At 44.7% G+C, this 13,946-nt stretch overlaps 2 protein-coding genes across 2 annotated transcripts in view; both read right to left on the bottom strand.

Annotated features, from left to right (window-relative positions):
- LOC136135307 (uncharacterized) overlaps positions 1 to 719 on the bottom strand; it is a 181,196-nt gene extending 180,477 nt beyond the window's left edge. Inside the window, exon 1 of the mRNA XM_065893207.1 lies at positions 689 to 719. Coding sequence (XP_065749279.1) covers positions 689 to 719 — 31 coding nt within the window. The remainder of the gene's footprint in view (positions 1 to 688) is intronic.
- A 7,456-nt stretch (positions 720 to 8,175) lies between these two features.
- LITAF (lipopolysaccharide induced TNF factor) overlaps positions 8,176 to 13,946 on the bottom strand; it is a 29,887-nt gene continuing 24,116 nt past the window's right edge. The window contains exons 3-4 of the mRNA XM_065893100.1: positions 11,423 to 11,579; positions 8,176 to 8,389 (exon numbers count right to left, since the gene is read on the bottom strand). Of these exons, the coding sequence (XP_065749172.1) occupies positions 8,281 to 8,389; positions 11,423 to 11,579 (266 nt within the window). The 3' untranslated portion in view covers positions 8,176 to 8,280. The remainder of the gene's footprint in view (positions 8,390 to 11,422; positions 11,580 to 13,946) is intronic.

Genomic DNA, 13,946 nt, shown 5'->3' with positions numbered 1-13,946 from the left:
ACAGGCCTGGCACCGAGCACCTGGCATGTGCCAACACCTGTGCTGGGCACTGTGGCTCCAGCAGGGACTCTGCCTGAGTCTTGCCTTCACAGAACTCACAGACACAGCTGTCTGTCAAACAACCCAGGGAAAACAATTCTGTTTCATTGAGGAGTCAAATGAGATTTTAATAAATGGGCTTCAAATGTACACTCATCTCTTGAAAAGGTGAATTTGCAAGGTCTTCTTTTACTCAACAGCTGGTTCAGAAGGGACACCGGGGTCTGAATTCCCTGAAGCTGAGCTCCGCCTGCTCCACGGGGACCCCTCCACCCTCCTCTCTGCCTGAGCAGCATCCCCAGGCCCTGCTGCAACCCCGGGCTCCTGCCCCAGGTCTGTTCGCTGAACCACATCGTGTCCCCTCACCGCTGAAATCCACTAGCGGCTTCCCACGCAATCTTTCCCAGCTTCATTGACATGTAAACGACATATTTAAGAAGTACAGTATGATCAGTTTTAACATTTGTGTCCAACCAACAAACCACAGCCACTAATCAAGATAATGAATGAATCCATCACCCCCAAAAGTTTCCTCGCCCCCTTGGTCATCCGTCCCTCAACCAGGCAAACACTGATTAGTTCATGGTTTCTAGAATTTCATATAAATGGGATCATGCACCATGCACCCCTTTTTTGTCTTGCTTCTTACACTCAGCATATTTGTTCCGAGACTCGTCCATGTTGTCGCATGCATCAGTAGTTGGTTCCTTTTTGTTGTTGAGTAGTCCACTGTCTTTCCCATTGTGAGCTGAATAAAAGTCAGGCCTCTGACTGGTGTTCCACAAGTCTGCACCATCTGCCCTCTGCTCCCCTCCACAGCCTCAGCTCCTCCTCATTTCTCCACTCACTATGTGCTGACCGTCCTCTATTTTTCTCAACACACCAAGTTCTGCCTGCCCCAGGGCCTTTGCACTCACTGTCCCCACTTCCTGGAATACTCTGTGTGTGTGTGGATTCAGCTTGTCATTCAGGTCTGAGCTCAAATGCCACCTCCTCAGTGAAGCCTGCCCTGGCCGCTCTACCTCACCTCCCATCTCTGTGACTGTCCCGTTACCTTGTTTTACATACTTCACAGAACTTATCACCACCTGAAATCCACAAGAGCAGGATGAATGAATGAATGAAACTATAAACAACCCATTTCTGTCATGATGTTTAGGTGTAGGTTAAAAACTCCAGACAAAGACGAAATTATCCATCAACTACAGAGTTTGAAGAAACCTCAGAACATCTAGTTAGATGTCCAGACTTGAGCCAAGTAGTGCATTTAATTCCCACTTCGGGAAGCAGTAAATAAAGAGCAGTAACCAGAACCCTCCCCAGACTCAAACCCAGCCCTAGGGCTTTATTCACTCCTACTGCTTGCCATCTTATACACAAAAGGCCTAGCTTCATCCCACTGAGATGATCCCAGAAATTAGACCCTTGTGCCCCCAGGATCTGTTTCCTGGGACACCCCCCCCCCCACCTCCACATTCTCCCTCAGTTGTGGGTTTGATGATGCCCACCTCATGGCCCACACAAGGGTCAGTCAACCTGGAACATGGGTTCTATTTATCATGTCATTTTATGGGAGTGGAAAGCGAGGCCCAGAGGGGTTAAGAATCTCACCCATAGTCACACAGTGAATACATGGCTGAGGCAGGATATAAGACCAGGTGTGTGACTTTAGGGTCTGAACCGCTGACCCCAGCCTCCCAAATAAGAGAAGAGCTATTGTTTAGAGTGGACCTAGAGTTCAAGAGGGATCTTGTAAGGCCATTGGCCAATCACCCCCTACAGAGTAGTCTAAAGGAACAGAGGACCCCATAGCCTTACTCTCCAAGCAGCTGACCTGGGGGGACAGCATTTCTCTGTTCTCTGCTAACAAATAGCGGTAATAATAATAATAATTGGAGATAACATCTTCAATGCTTGCGAGATGCCTTACAAACACGCTCTCGGAACGGAACTCATTCACGTGTAGGGGACTTGCTGTACGCTGTTTTCCTGCACTTTTCCCTCCTGGTTTGTAACAGGTTGGAAATGTTAGGTTTTCTTATTTGGTGTCTCTCTCTCCCCTTCTACCATCAATTCCATGAGGGAGAGGACAGTGTTTCCCACTTTACTGCTGTATCCCAAGCTGGGCATACAGGTAAACAAAGGACAAACAGTTGAACACCTTAGAGGGTCCACTCAGAGGGGCCGAGATGCACCATCCACCCCTCCTCATTTTTCAGGCTCAGTGGGACCCCCAGAGGATTGAATGGGGTTCGGATCAGCCGAGGAGTCTGGGCAGGACGGCGGGGGGAGCAGGTCTTCCTGCTCCAAATCCAGCTCTGTTGCCACCAGGCTGCTCCAAACAGCTCTCACTGCAGAAGAGGGCAGAATTCTCCAGGGCAGGGCAGTTCCAAATGGTAGCCTGTGCCAGATGTGGCTTTACAATAGGACACATTTCTTTAAGAAGCCATCGGGCAGCTCCTCAAAGAGTTAAAACTGATTTACCATGTGACCCAGCAATTCCACTTGGGTATATTCCACGTATATACCCAAGAGAACTGTAAACATACTCTCACATAATAACCGGTAAACAAATGTTCACAGCAGCCTTATTCACAATCACCAAAAGGTGGAAATGACTCAAATAGGACATCCATAGATAAAGGGATAAACAAAATGTGGCATATCCATACAATGGAATATTATTCAGCCACTAAAAGGAATGAAGCCCTGACACATGCTGCACTGTGGATGAACTTCAAAAACGTGATGCTCAGTGAAACAAGCCCGACACAAAATGTCACATATTATGATTGCGTGTATATGAAATGTCCAGAATAGATATCCAAAGAAACAGAAGCAAATTGGTGGCTGCCAGGTGCTGGGGGAGGAGGAATGACTCGTGGCTGCTTAATGGGTATGGAGTTTTATGCTGGACTGATGGAAATGTTTTGGAACTCGATACAAGTGATGGTTGCACAGCCCTGTGAATCCACCAGATGTCACCGAATTATACACTTTAATGTTACAGGATGGAGGTTGAGATTGGCATATACACACTACTATATATAAAATAGATAATCAACAAGGGCCTACTGTATAGCATAGGGAACTCTACTCAGTATTCTGTAATAACCTATATAGGAAAAGAATCTGAAAAAAATAGATGTATGTATATGTATAACTGAATCACTTTCCTATACAAGTGAAACTAACACAACATTGTAAATCAACTATACTCCAATATAAAATAAAAATAAAAAAAAATAACGTTACATGAATTTTAGCTTAAAACAAAGAATAAAGAAGACACCAGAAATGTTGGCAGCGTAGTTCTAGGCCCAGTGCTCACTTTTCCCGGGCAGGGCTGTGTCTGGTATCTAAGCTATACAATGCCTTGAATACAGCAGGAGTCAATCAGTGATACATGAAAACCACAGATGTGCCAGACCAGAGGTTCCCAGATGTCGCCCTTGGCACTCACTTTGCACTGTGAACCCCCTGTAACAGAGCAATCTTCCCAGGACATACCCTCATGTCCTCTGCCTGCCTCTTGTATATAGAAAAACTTTGGCCAAGGAATAAATTTAATCAGAGAAGTGAGAAAATACAGAAGCAAAGGAAAATAATCAAACAAGACAAAATATTGGGTTGGCCAAAAAGTTCGTTTGGGTTTTTCCATGATGTCTTACGGAAAAACCCAAACGAACTTTTTGGCCAACGCAATAATAATAGTTTAGCCATTAAATGAAGTCAAGGACCTTTAGTTTCTCCTCAAGGGCTATCAATAATATTCCGAGCCATATCCTTTGAGCTGTTTTGCAGATACTAAATAAAACCCCCACCAGCTGGGAGAAGGTTAACTACATGATGACCGGACTGCAGCCATCACATAAGCTGCTCCATCTTACACAATTCTGAGAACTGGCCTCATAACAAACCGACCCTGGAATTAAAGATGAACTGTACCTAAGACAACCGTGATGATGCTGATCAGGCCACCGCACGACTAATTTCAAAGGGATTGTTGGAGCTGACTGTGCTGTTCTGCATGTAGCCCCCTCCCCCAACCCAGAAACACCCTCTTAAAAGCTCTTGCCCCCGATTGACAGTGGGGAGTTGGTTCTTTGGGTCATGAGTCCACCTTCTCCCCAGGATTACCAGATTCCTCAATAAAGCTATCTTTACTTTTACCCAACACTTGTCTCTCAGTATTGGATTCTTGAGCAACGAGCAGCCAAAGCTGAGCCCGGTAACCCTCCCCCCCCCAACACATATACAACTATATAAACACAGGTTTCACAAACAATACTGTGCTCTCTGATGACACTGATGTTGGACACACGAGCTACATTGATTTTGCCCATTTGGGAAACCAGGTACAACATCACTGAGACACTGCAGTACTAAGAACAGTATAGCTACTTACATGTATGGCACATCCAAAGGGATATTATCTGAATAATAAAGAAATGAACTACCCAGCCATGAGAAGACATAGAGAACCTTAAATGCGTATTGCCAAGTGAAAGAAGCCAATCTGAAAAGGCTATGATTCCTGTATATGTTTCCAACTCTGCATGATTCCAACTGTATGACATTCCGGGAAAGGCAAAACTATGGAGCCAGTCAGATCAGTGGCTAGGGGCTAGTGGGGAGGGAGGGATGAATAGGCAACACATAGATTTTTAGGGCAGTGAAATTATTCTGTATGACGCTATGATGGTGGATACATGTCATTATACATTTGCCCAAACACACAGAATGAGGCAGTCCAGTGGTTAGGACTCAGGGCTTTCACTGATGTGGCCCCGGGTTCAATCTCTGATTGTGGAACTAAGATCCCAAAAGCTGAGAGGCATGGCCAAAAAAATAAATAAAAGTAAAGAAACACACACACAGAGAAATGTACAACTCCAGGAGTGAACGCTAACACCAACTATGGACTTTCGAAGGTGATCAGATGTCAATGCAGGTTAATCAATTGTAACAAATGTAGGGGATGCTGATGATGGGGAGGCTGTGCACGTGTGGGGACAGGGGATGTATGAAAACTCTCTGTACCTTCTGCTCAATTTTGCTATGAACTTAAAACTGCTCTAAAAAATAATTTAAAAGGGGAAAAAAAGGTATTTCAACGTGTGAACATTTTCCTAATACTGCAGAGAACAGTCACAAAACAGTTAAATGCACTAGACTGTATACTTGGCCATGAACTTTTTTTCCCCTTCTTTTTTTAAATCTTTCCAAGCCTCAGATTCTTGTTTCTTTAAAATTCTTAAGACAAAAAAAAAAAAAAAAAAAAAACCTCCGGGTTTCTCTCTTTCATCGCCCTTGCTGGATCTACTTTCAATTCACTGGTGTGCCCATGAAAAACAGACAACTCATTATAAACATCTGAGTCATAAATGCAGGAGATAACTTTAATAGGATCCAAAATGCAAATCAGAATTCTGTTAGTAAAATTCCAACGTCTACATTTACTCCTAAACAGAGATCTTTGAGCTCAAAATTCAGAGAAGGATTTTAATATCCCAAACACGAGAGGTTTGTTACTGGGGAGAAAACTGAGGCCAAGTTGTGTGTGAGTATATGAAGCCACATTTATAAATAGTTCAGGGCCCAATAGAAGTGTTCTCGGTAGCAACTGGGAAGCCAGTTGTCCCAGAGAAAACATTTTCATGGGTAATGTTGTGGTCAGCCAGGAATCAGTCATGTGCTCAAAGTTGGCTTAAACAGATGCAAAAACTGAATTCTTTTTGATAACAAGACACAAACCAACATTTGTATGTGTACAAGGCCTAGATGGACTAACAGTGTATAAGATGTACGGCCATTTTGGGTTTGAAATTGGTAAATATTCTTCTTTGAGGTCCAAGTAGATATAAAATAAAGCTCTCGCATTAATTGAATGTGATTCAGTGTTTGCAACAAACTCCAAAGTCCCCAACAAACAGGGGAAGAACAAAAGAGCCTTTTAATTTGTAAAAATATATGAATAAGCCCGTATTTCAATGAATAAAATAGAATATCTGACGAACACTTCATGCTCCAGGCATCTGATGTTATTTTTAAAGTTTCCCAGAATATATATATATATATATATATATATATATATTATATATATATGTATGTTACGGTCCTCGAAATAGGGCTCTTGTTTTGAAGACTCTGCATATGTAATTGATAACAGCTTGAGACCATTTATATGCCACCATCTGAGCAAAACTGCTAAATATGCATGGCCTTCAATTTTGTCAAATGCAAGAAAAACACATGCTCAGGATCGGCTGAGTGGCAATTTTTTAAGACCAGAAGTTAGGGTTTAAATGACAAAGTCGCACCAAGGTGGCATGATTTTCCGGCACCTTCCAAAATGAAGCTTTATCACCAGGTAGGAAAAGAGGATGACATTCATATTCCCGGCGAGTTACAATGCCCTCCTTCTAGCATCTCACATCTACCCGGATCAATTAACAAAGCATGTTTTGTTCAGAGCATGAATGAGGACGGCTTTCTTCTGTGCATTTTATTAAAACTTGAAAGCTATGGCTTGCTGCCACTGATGACGCCTATTGGGTTCCAACAGCCTAATGTTCAAATATGACTCGCCAGCTATCCACCCAACTCAACATCGGTCATCTCGACATCGGGGGATATTCAGCAAGTCTGTAGTTTTTATCATGAAGGATTTTCTACTGTTATGGAACAAATAAAGGGTTCTTTGTACCAACGGCTGGAAACACAACATGAGACCTTTCTTCACACCGTAAGAATTGATGAACACAGAGTGAACAAAAGACTTTATTTTTGAAAAGCAGATAACACCAAAGTACTATGTAGTATCCATAGTCATTGCAAAAATAATTACTGGAACTTCCGAAACATCAAATGAATAAGCTGGATCAATGGGCTATGACTATAATTTTGAACCAATATACAGACTTTCGATCTAGGCTTGATTTCTACATAATATTATTGACATGCATTCCCTGTGCCTATTTAGTATCAAAATGGGGACTCTTGAAAGTCGAGCCCGGCTTTGTCTTGATTTCAAAGATGACACAGCAGCGCACAGAGAACTCTGGTTTGCTGCTTCAGTCCTAGAAATCATGTCTTCAGATGTTATACAACAAATTGATTTCTGAAAAATAAAATCCAGACTTCAGATGCCTTTGAAACAGTCAGGTCCCCACACTTTTCAGCACCACGATACTCAGACGTGCTCAAACACGCTTTCCTTCGTCTTTCCAAATATCCACCAGGAACCCAAAAGGGGACCCGCTTTAAGAGTTCCATTATGGAGGTCTTTAGGAACCACACTAAACCCAAGTAAAGGCAGTAGATGAAATTATCCCCGTTACTTTTTCTGTTAAGGAAAAAAAAAAAAAGTGAGAGTGCATTGGCAAATGGGAGAATGATACCAGTCATACATATGGTTAGGGAAAACGGTTCTATAAATCCCTCCTTTCAAAATTATGTTCAAAGGTGTTTAAGACCAAAAGGAGGTCACAAAAACTGTTTAATACAAACAATCCCTCTACCAAAAAAAAAGCTCTTTGTGGAAAGTGGCTGAGGATCTGGTCCAAAGAAAGCGGATCAGCGAAAAGATCCAGCCTTCTATTCCTAGCCTGCGTTTATGACCTCATGGCTATGTGTCTGATGGGTGTGAATAACCCCTCCCTGTACTTAAAAACGAATTAAGAAATTAAAGTGAATTTGTGTGCTATTTAAAGGCCTGCAGTTACAGAATCTGAGAGCCAAGCCCTTAGACTGTAAGGCAAGATTTTTGTCATCAGAAGTGGAAACAGATGGCTAGGACGGTAGGCACTAAAGGTTGGTTCAGCCGTACTAGGGCCAGAACAGTTTAAAAACTAAGGCAATCTGGGGCTTCTCAGTTTGAGACCACCAAGAGAAAGGCCCACTGAAGCCAAAAAATCAGTGGCAAATCACCAGAAGATACTCAGGACAATGGTCACAGCTGGATGGGATGACTTGGGGTCACAGACGGGGAGGCAGGAAACCCTTGAACCAGCACTCAAGGAGAATGTCTTTGCATGTCCTGTGCACGACACCAAGCAGCAATTTCTGGGGTTTGGAGGTGTGTTATTTTTGCGATATTTTCCCCCCAAAAGAAGACACGAAGGTGGAGACCCTGGAGAGATGAGACCACCAAAATGGAGCCTTCACCAGGGGTGGGGCTGGGTGAGAGTCGGAAAGGCCTTCCTGCAGCACACGGCTCCCTTCAGGTCTGGCTGAGTCCTACAAACGCTTGTAGGTGCCCAGGAGAGCTTTGCAGTTGGGACAGTAGTGGTCCACATCCTGCAGGGCGTCCACACAGAAAGGGATGAAGCAGCAGCCCGCGATGCACCTAGAACAAAAAAGGCCACACGTGGAGAGCGCTACAGACTGTAGTCGTTTGGATGACAGCCGCCAACAAGATATGTCGGAGTCTTAATCCCTGGAACCTATAAATGTGACCTTATTTGGAAAAAGGGTCTTTGCAGATGTAATTAAGGATCCCAAGATGGGATCTTCCTGGATTATGAGGGTGGGCTCCTTAAACTCCAAGACAGGGATCCTGATAAGAAGAGAAAAGGACACACAGAAATACAGAGAGGGACAAAGCCCATGTAAAGACAGAGGCAGAGACTGCAGTGATGCACCACAGCCAAAGAACACCGGGACTACCAGAAGCTAGAAGAGACAGGGAAGGATTCTGCCCTTAGAGCTTTTGGAAGGAGCATGGCATCTTGATTTTGAACTTCCGGCTTCTAGAATGGTGAGAGAATAAATTCCTATTGTTTTAAGCCACCAGGTTTGTGGTAATTTGTTATGGCAGCCCTGGGGAACTAAGACCCCTGCCATTGCCAAGGCTGCTCCCACAGACAGACTGCTCTGCGTGTATTATCAAGTCTTGGGACGCTTAGGCATCTTTCAAAGTGTTAGATTGGAATCGGTGAATTTCTTTTGTAAAGGGCCACAGAGTATGTATTTCAGGCTACATGGGTCTTGTTCTGTCACTGGAGCATGAAGCAGCCACAGATAATCCGTAAATAAAGGGCGTCACCTGTTCCAATAGAACTTACAATAGGCTGGATTTGGCCCCGGGGCTGTAGTTTGCTGACTCCTGTCTTGGACTGACCACTTTTCCATACAGACAGCCTGCTTCTCACAGCAACAATCATATAAATTTCCACAAATCACGTCTCTTAACCTACATAATCCATCATCAGCGCACGCAAGCAGGACCTCCATACAGCCTGAGGTGCAAGAAGAAATAGATTTGGTCTTTGGTTCTCGGCACAGAGCTCCAAAACCCGTGGAACGTCCTGAGTGACAGGAGTGTCTTCTGTTACTCACAAAGAGGCCCTTTCAATCACACCTGAGTTTATGCTAGTGAGGTGACTAGGGTGGGTCCCTAGACAGGCTTGGGATGGGCTGGTCACCAGAAAGACCAAGTGACTAGAGGGCTGGAACTTTCAACCTCAACTACAGACCTCTGGGGTGGAATGGGGGGATGACGATTGGGTTATAAAAACACTTGAACAGCTAATTTGGAGAGATTCTGGGTTGGTGAATCCGGCATTTATGTGCCGGAAGGGTGGTGTACCCCAACTCCAAGGGGACAGAAGCCCCTGCACTCAGGACCTATCTGGATCTCGCCCTGTTACCTCCTCACCTAGCTGTCCATCTGTCTGTCTCCTGTATGATAAACCCGTAAATGTAAGTAAAGTGCCATGCTGAGTTCTGTGAGCCATTCATTCTAGCATATGATCAAACCCGAAGAGGGGACAGCAGGACCCCTGATCAGTCAGAAGTTCAGGGGACCTATGACTTGTGCCTGGCATCTGAAGTGGGGGGCAGTCTGTGGGACTGAGCCCTTAAGCTGTGGGGTCTGCAACTCCAGGTAGTGTCAGAGCTGAACTGAAACACTGACACGCAGCTGGTGCTGGAGGCTTGGCCAGTGTCAGAAAACACCCCACAGCCTTACAACCAAAGTTTGCCAAAAAACATAGTTTAAAAAAAAAAAAAAAAAAAAATCAACATTTTACAGGAAGACACTGATTTATATAAAGCAGAATCAGGAAATATCCTGAAGAGAAGACTATCTCATGAATGGAATTTCCTATTGCCTAAGCTTACCTGAGTTCAAATAAGGGCAGCCAGTGCATTTAGAGATCATCCTATCCTCCCGCCTGACAAGTGTGGGCATGGCTGCAAGAGGCGATGCACACACAGCCACCTACTTTATCCTCAACACCCCCGGAGGTGGGCGTTAGTACAACCCAGTTTACAGATGAGGAAACTGGAGCACAGAGAGGTGAAGTCACTTGCCCAGAGCCACACAGCTGTGAGAGGCAGGATCTGAACACACAGTACTGCATTTAAGGAAGAAAAGAAGAACGGATAGAAAAAGCTGCCTCAATTTGAAAGCGAGAGGCCAATATTCGATAAAAGTTTCCATTTTGTCCTTCCCTGATTTCAAAGACAAAAGTTCGTTTTAACAGGAAAGTCCAAAGGACGATGAGTTTTTATGTAATGTTTTCTGTCTCCTTTCTTCCCCTCTGAATGCAAGTCCTCAAGAAAGTTAATTAAGCTCTCAGGGGCTTTGAGCCTCTCTTCAAAATTAGGAAGAGAACCATGATTCCCCCTCCACCTAAGTCATGAGCAGATAATGAGGAAAGAGCCAGGCAAGGGCCTCTGAAAAGAAACCCACAAACACGGTTGCCTTCGAGGAAGAAAACAGAACACTTATGGTTTTCTGAGTGACTTGCATGGCCAGGAATAAGGAGGCTGCCTTTATCTGTTTGGAAAAAAAAAGTTAAATGGTGCTTCCTCAACTTTCTCCCAGAACAGAAAGTATTATCTCTTTCAACATAATACCCTTGGTACAGACATAAATTTATTTACACATTCTCCTTGTGTAGGCAACAGAAAACTACTGGGGGTCCTAAAAGGATAAGAAATTTTGAAGAGATGACTATAAAATATTTTAACGTACAGATTGTTTAAAGCTTCTCTTAGAGTCAAGCAAACATTATTAATTAGGTCATGAAATTCTACAAAAAGAAATCCCCAAGGGTATCGCTGTACACAGATACAAATGGCTGCTATGCTTGTCCCTACACGCAGGGAGTGGTCTGAGAAGAAAGGATGGGACAGCAGCTTCCAGGGGCTGATATGCTCGAGGGCAGTGGTTCTCAACTGGGCACGACTTCTGGTTATGACAACGGGGGCAGGGGAGCTCCTGGCATCTAGTGGGTAGAGACCAGGGATGCTGCTCAACATCCTACAGGGCACAGGACAGGCCCCCACAACACAGAAGTAGGTGCTGAGGCTGAGAAATCCTACAAGAGAGGAATTCGGGAGAGCCCGGGGTCTGAGTGGACCTCAGACTTACCCCAACAGGCACAGGCTCCCGCAGGAGAGCCAGGTGAGGGCACCGGCATTATAGGACAGCTGAGTCACGATCATCTTGTTGCAGGAAGGACAACACATCTGGACCGGGCGGTCGAAAAAGGAGATGGGCTGCTGCACGTAGACTGTCTGCACAGCAACTGACGGAAGGAACAGAACAAACCGGCCAATCAGTAAATGAGGAAGACATTCATTAAATGCAAAACAGTAGAGGCAGGATCTCGACAGATATTTGCTCACCTGTGTTCAGGAGAGCACTGTTCACAAGAGCCCAGAGGTGGAAGCAACCCAGCGTCCATTCATAAATGAATGGATGAACAAAATGTGGTCCATCCATGCAACGGGTTATTAGTCAGCCTTAAAAAGGAAGGAAATTCTGACACATCTTATAACATGGATGGACCTTAAGGGCATCAGGCTAAGCGAAACAAGCCAGTCACAAAAAGACAAATACTGTTGATTCCACAGATAGGAGGCACCTAGAGTAGTTGAATTCATAGAGATAAAAAGTAGAATGGTGGGTGCCAGGGGCTTGGGAGAGAGGAGTGAAGGGGAGTTGCCATTTAATGGGTATAGAGTTTGTTTTGTATAATGTAAGAGATGGAAGGTGGTAATGATTGCCCAAAAATGTGAACGTACTTAATGCCACTGAATTGTACGCTGAGAAGTGCTTAAGGTAATCAAGGTAATCTTATGTTATGTGTTATTTTACCACAATAAAAAAAAAATTGGGGATGGGTGAGGAGGGAGAAAAATGACAAAAAGGGAAGAAAACAGTGGCAGATTTCCAGAATTACCACTTGAGGGGCTCTGGAAACCTCCACACACGAGATGGGGGAAAGGACTGTGTGTTTCTGGAGGAGATTTGGCCCAGCTCCGCCAGGCTTTCAAACTCAACTGTCTCTGGACTCAAGTGCGGAGCTTATTAAGAATGCAGATTCCCTGGTCCTGCCCTCAAGACCGTCTGATTCGGCAAGTCTGGGGCAGGGTCCCCAAACTGCTTTTTAAGCTCTTGAGTGGTTCTACAAAGGTGGTCTGCAGATGGTAATTTCAGAAACAGTGATGTGATGGGTTTTAGCCTCAATTTTCTTCATCCATAGATTAGTGGTTGCCAGGGGCTGGGGGGATGGAGGGTGACGGGGGTTTCTTTCTGGGGTGATGGAAATGTTCTGGAATTAGTGCTGATGGTTGCACAGCTCTGTGAATATGCTAAAACCACTGAATCGTATGCTTTAAAAGAGTGAACTTTATGGTATGGGAATCCTATCTCAATAAAGCTGTTTTTAAAAAAATGGAATAATAAGGGCTGTCGCTAGGATTAAATGGGACAAAGGCAGTAAAGAACCTCACCCCGTGCCTGGTACAGAGTGAATCCTCCATAAACAAGCCTGCATTTCACACGGTCTCCTTAGCAAACTCCAATGCCCAGTAATAAGGCTGGCGTTTACCAAGCCAGGGGATACTGGCCCAGTTCTTTACAAGTCGGGGGACCATACTGATACACGCAGTGGGTATATGAAATCATGCTAAAAAGAGAAAACTATGTGAAAAACACGCGCGGACATCCACAAGCATTAGAAGAGCACCTAGGGTGATGGAAATCACAAAGCCCTCAGAGCTTAGCACATTCTTTTGGTTTTCGGCAAAGTTGTTTAAGCTCGTAGCTCTGTCAAAGTGACTTTTTTCTGTTTTTATGTTATTGAGATGCCATTTCTGTGATCTATGTATTAGGGGACATGAACTGTTACCCAGAGCTAACCAGACAATATTCCCAGAAAGATCTAGAAAGCACCCCCACCCCCGCCCCCTGCAGAAAAGCAGCATCAAAGCACAATTCAGCACTTACACGTACATTTTAGTAAGGGTTATTTGGGGTACAGGGATCAGTGTGACCTAAAAGAGTCTGAAGTCGTGATCTCGCCCTCGTCCATCTCAAGGAGTCAAAGTCACTTGAGCACAACAACAATAGTTCACACTCCTCCAATGATTACTCATGGAACCTTACTTAATCTTAACAGCCGCCCGTTGTAGGTACTTGATGGGCCCCATTTTACAGATGGGGAAACCGAGGCACAAGGAGGCTGGTGAACCCAGGCAGTCTGTCTCACGGGTGCGCTCTCTGAGCTGCCTGTAATACTGAATCAGCTACATACCTGGGTGCAGATGGGCAGCAGGAAGTACCAGAGGGCAAGGACATGAAGAAGTTGCTGGAGGGCAGGGGAGTCACCTGCACTAATGTTGGGCTGGGGGTGGGTTTCAGCTCACCCATTCCTCACTCACGGCTGCATCCTCTCCCTCTCCTACTCCAGCCCTGGCCTCGGGGCAGGGGTTCTCCCGCCAAGCCTCAGCAGGAAGGGCAGGAGCCCCCAAAAGCAAACTCCCATTCCCAAATTTCTCTGGGACGGTTCGTTGTGCCTCTGTGAGAAGCACCAGAGGCTCAGTTTACAGTGGACGTGGGAAAGTTCATCAACTGTGCTTTATTATGGAAAAGCCAAAGCCTCACTGAC

This window comes from Phocoena phocoena, chromosome 15 (genome assembly GCF_963924675.1).
Source record: "Phocoena phocoena chromosome 15, mPhoPho1.1, whole genome shotgun sequence".
Taxonomy (NCBI): Eukaryota; Metazoa; Chordata; class Mammalia; order Artiodactyla; family Phocoenidae; genus Phocoena; species Phocoena phocoena.
This window is presented reverse-complemented; position numbering and strand designations above follow the sequence as displayed.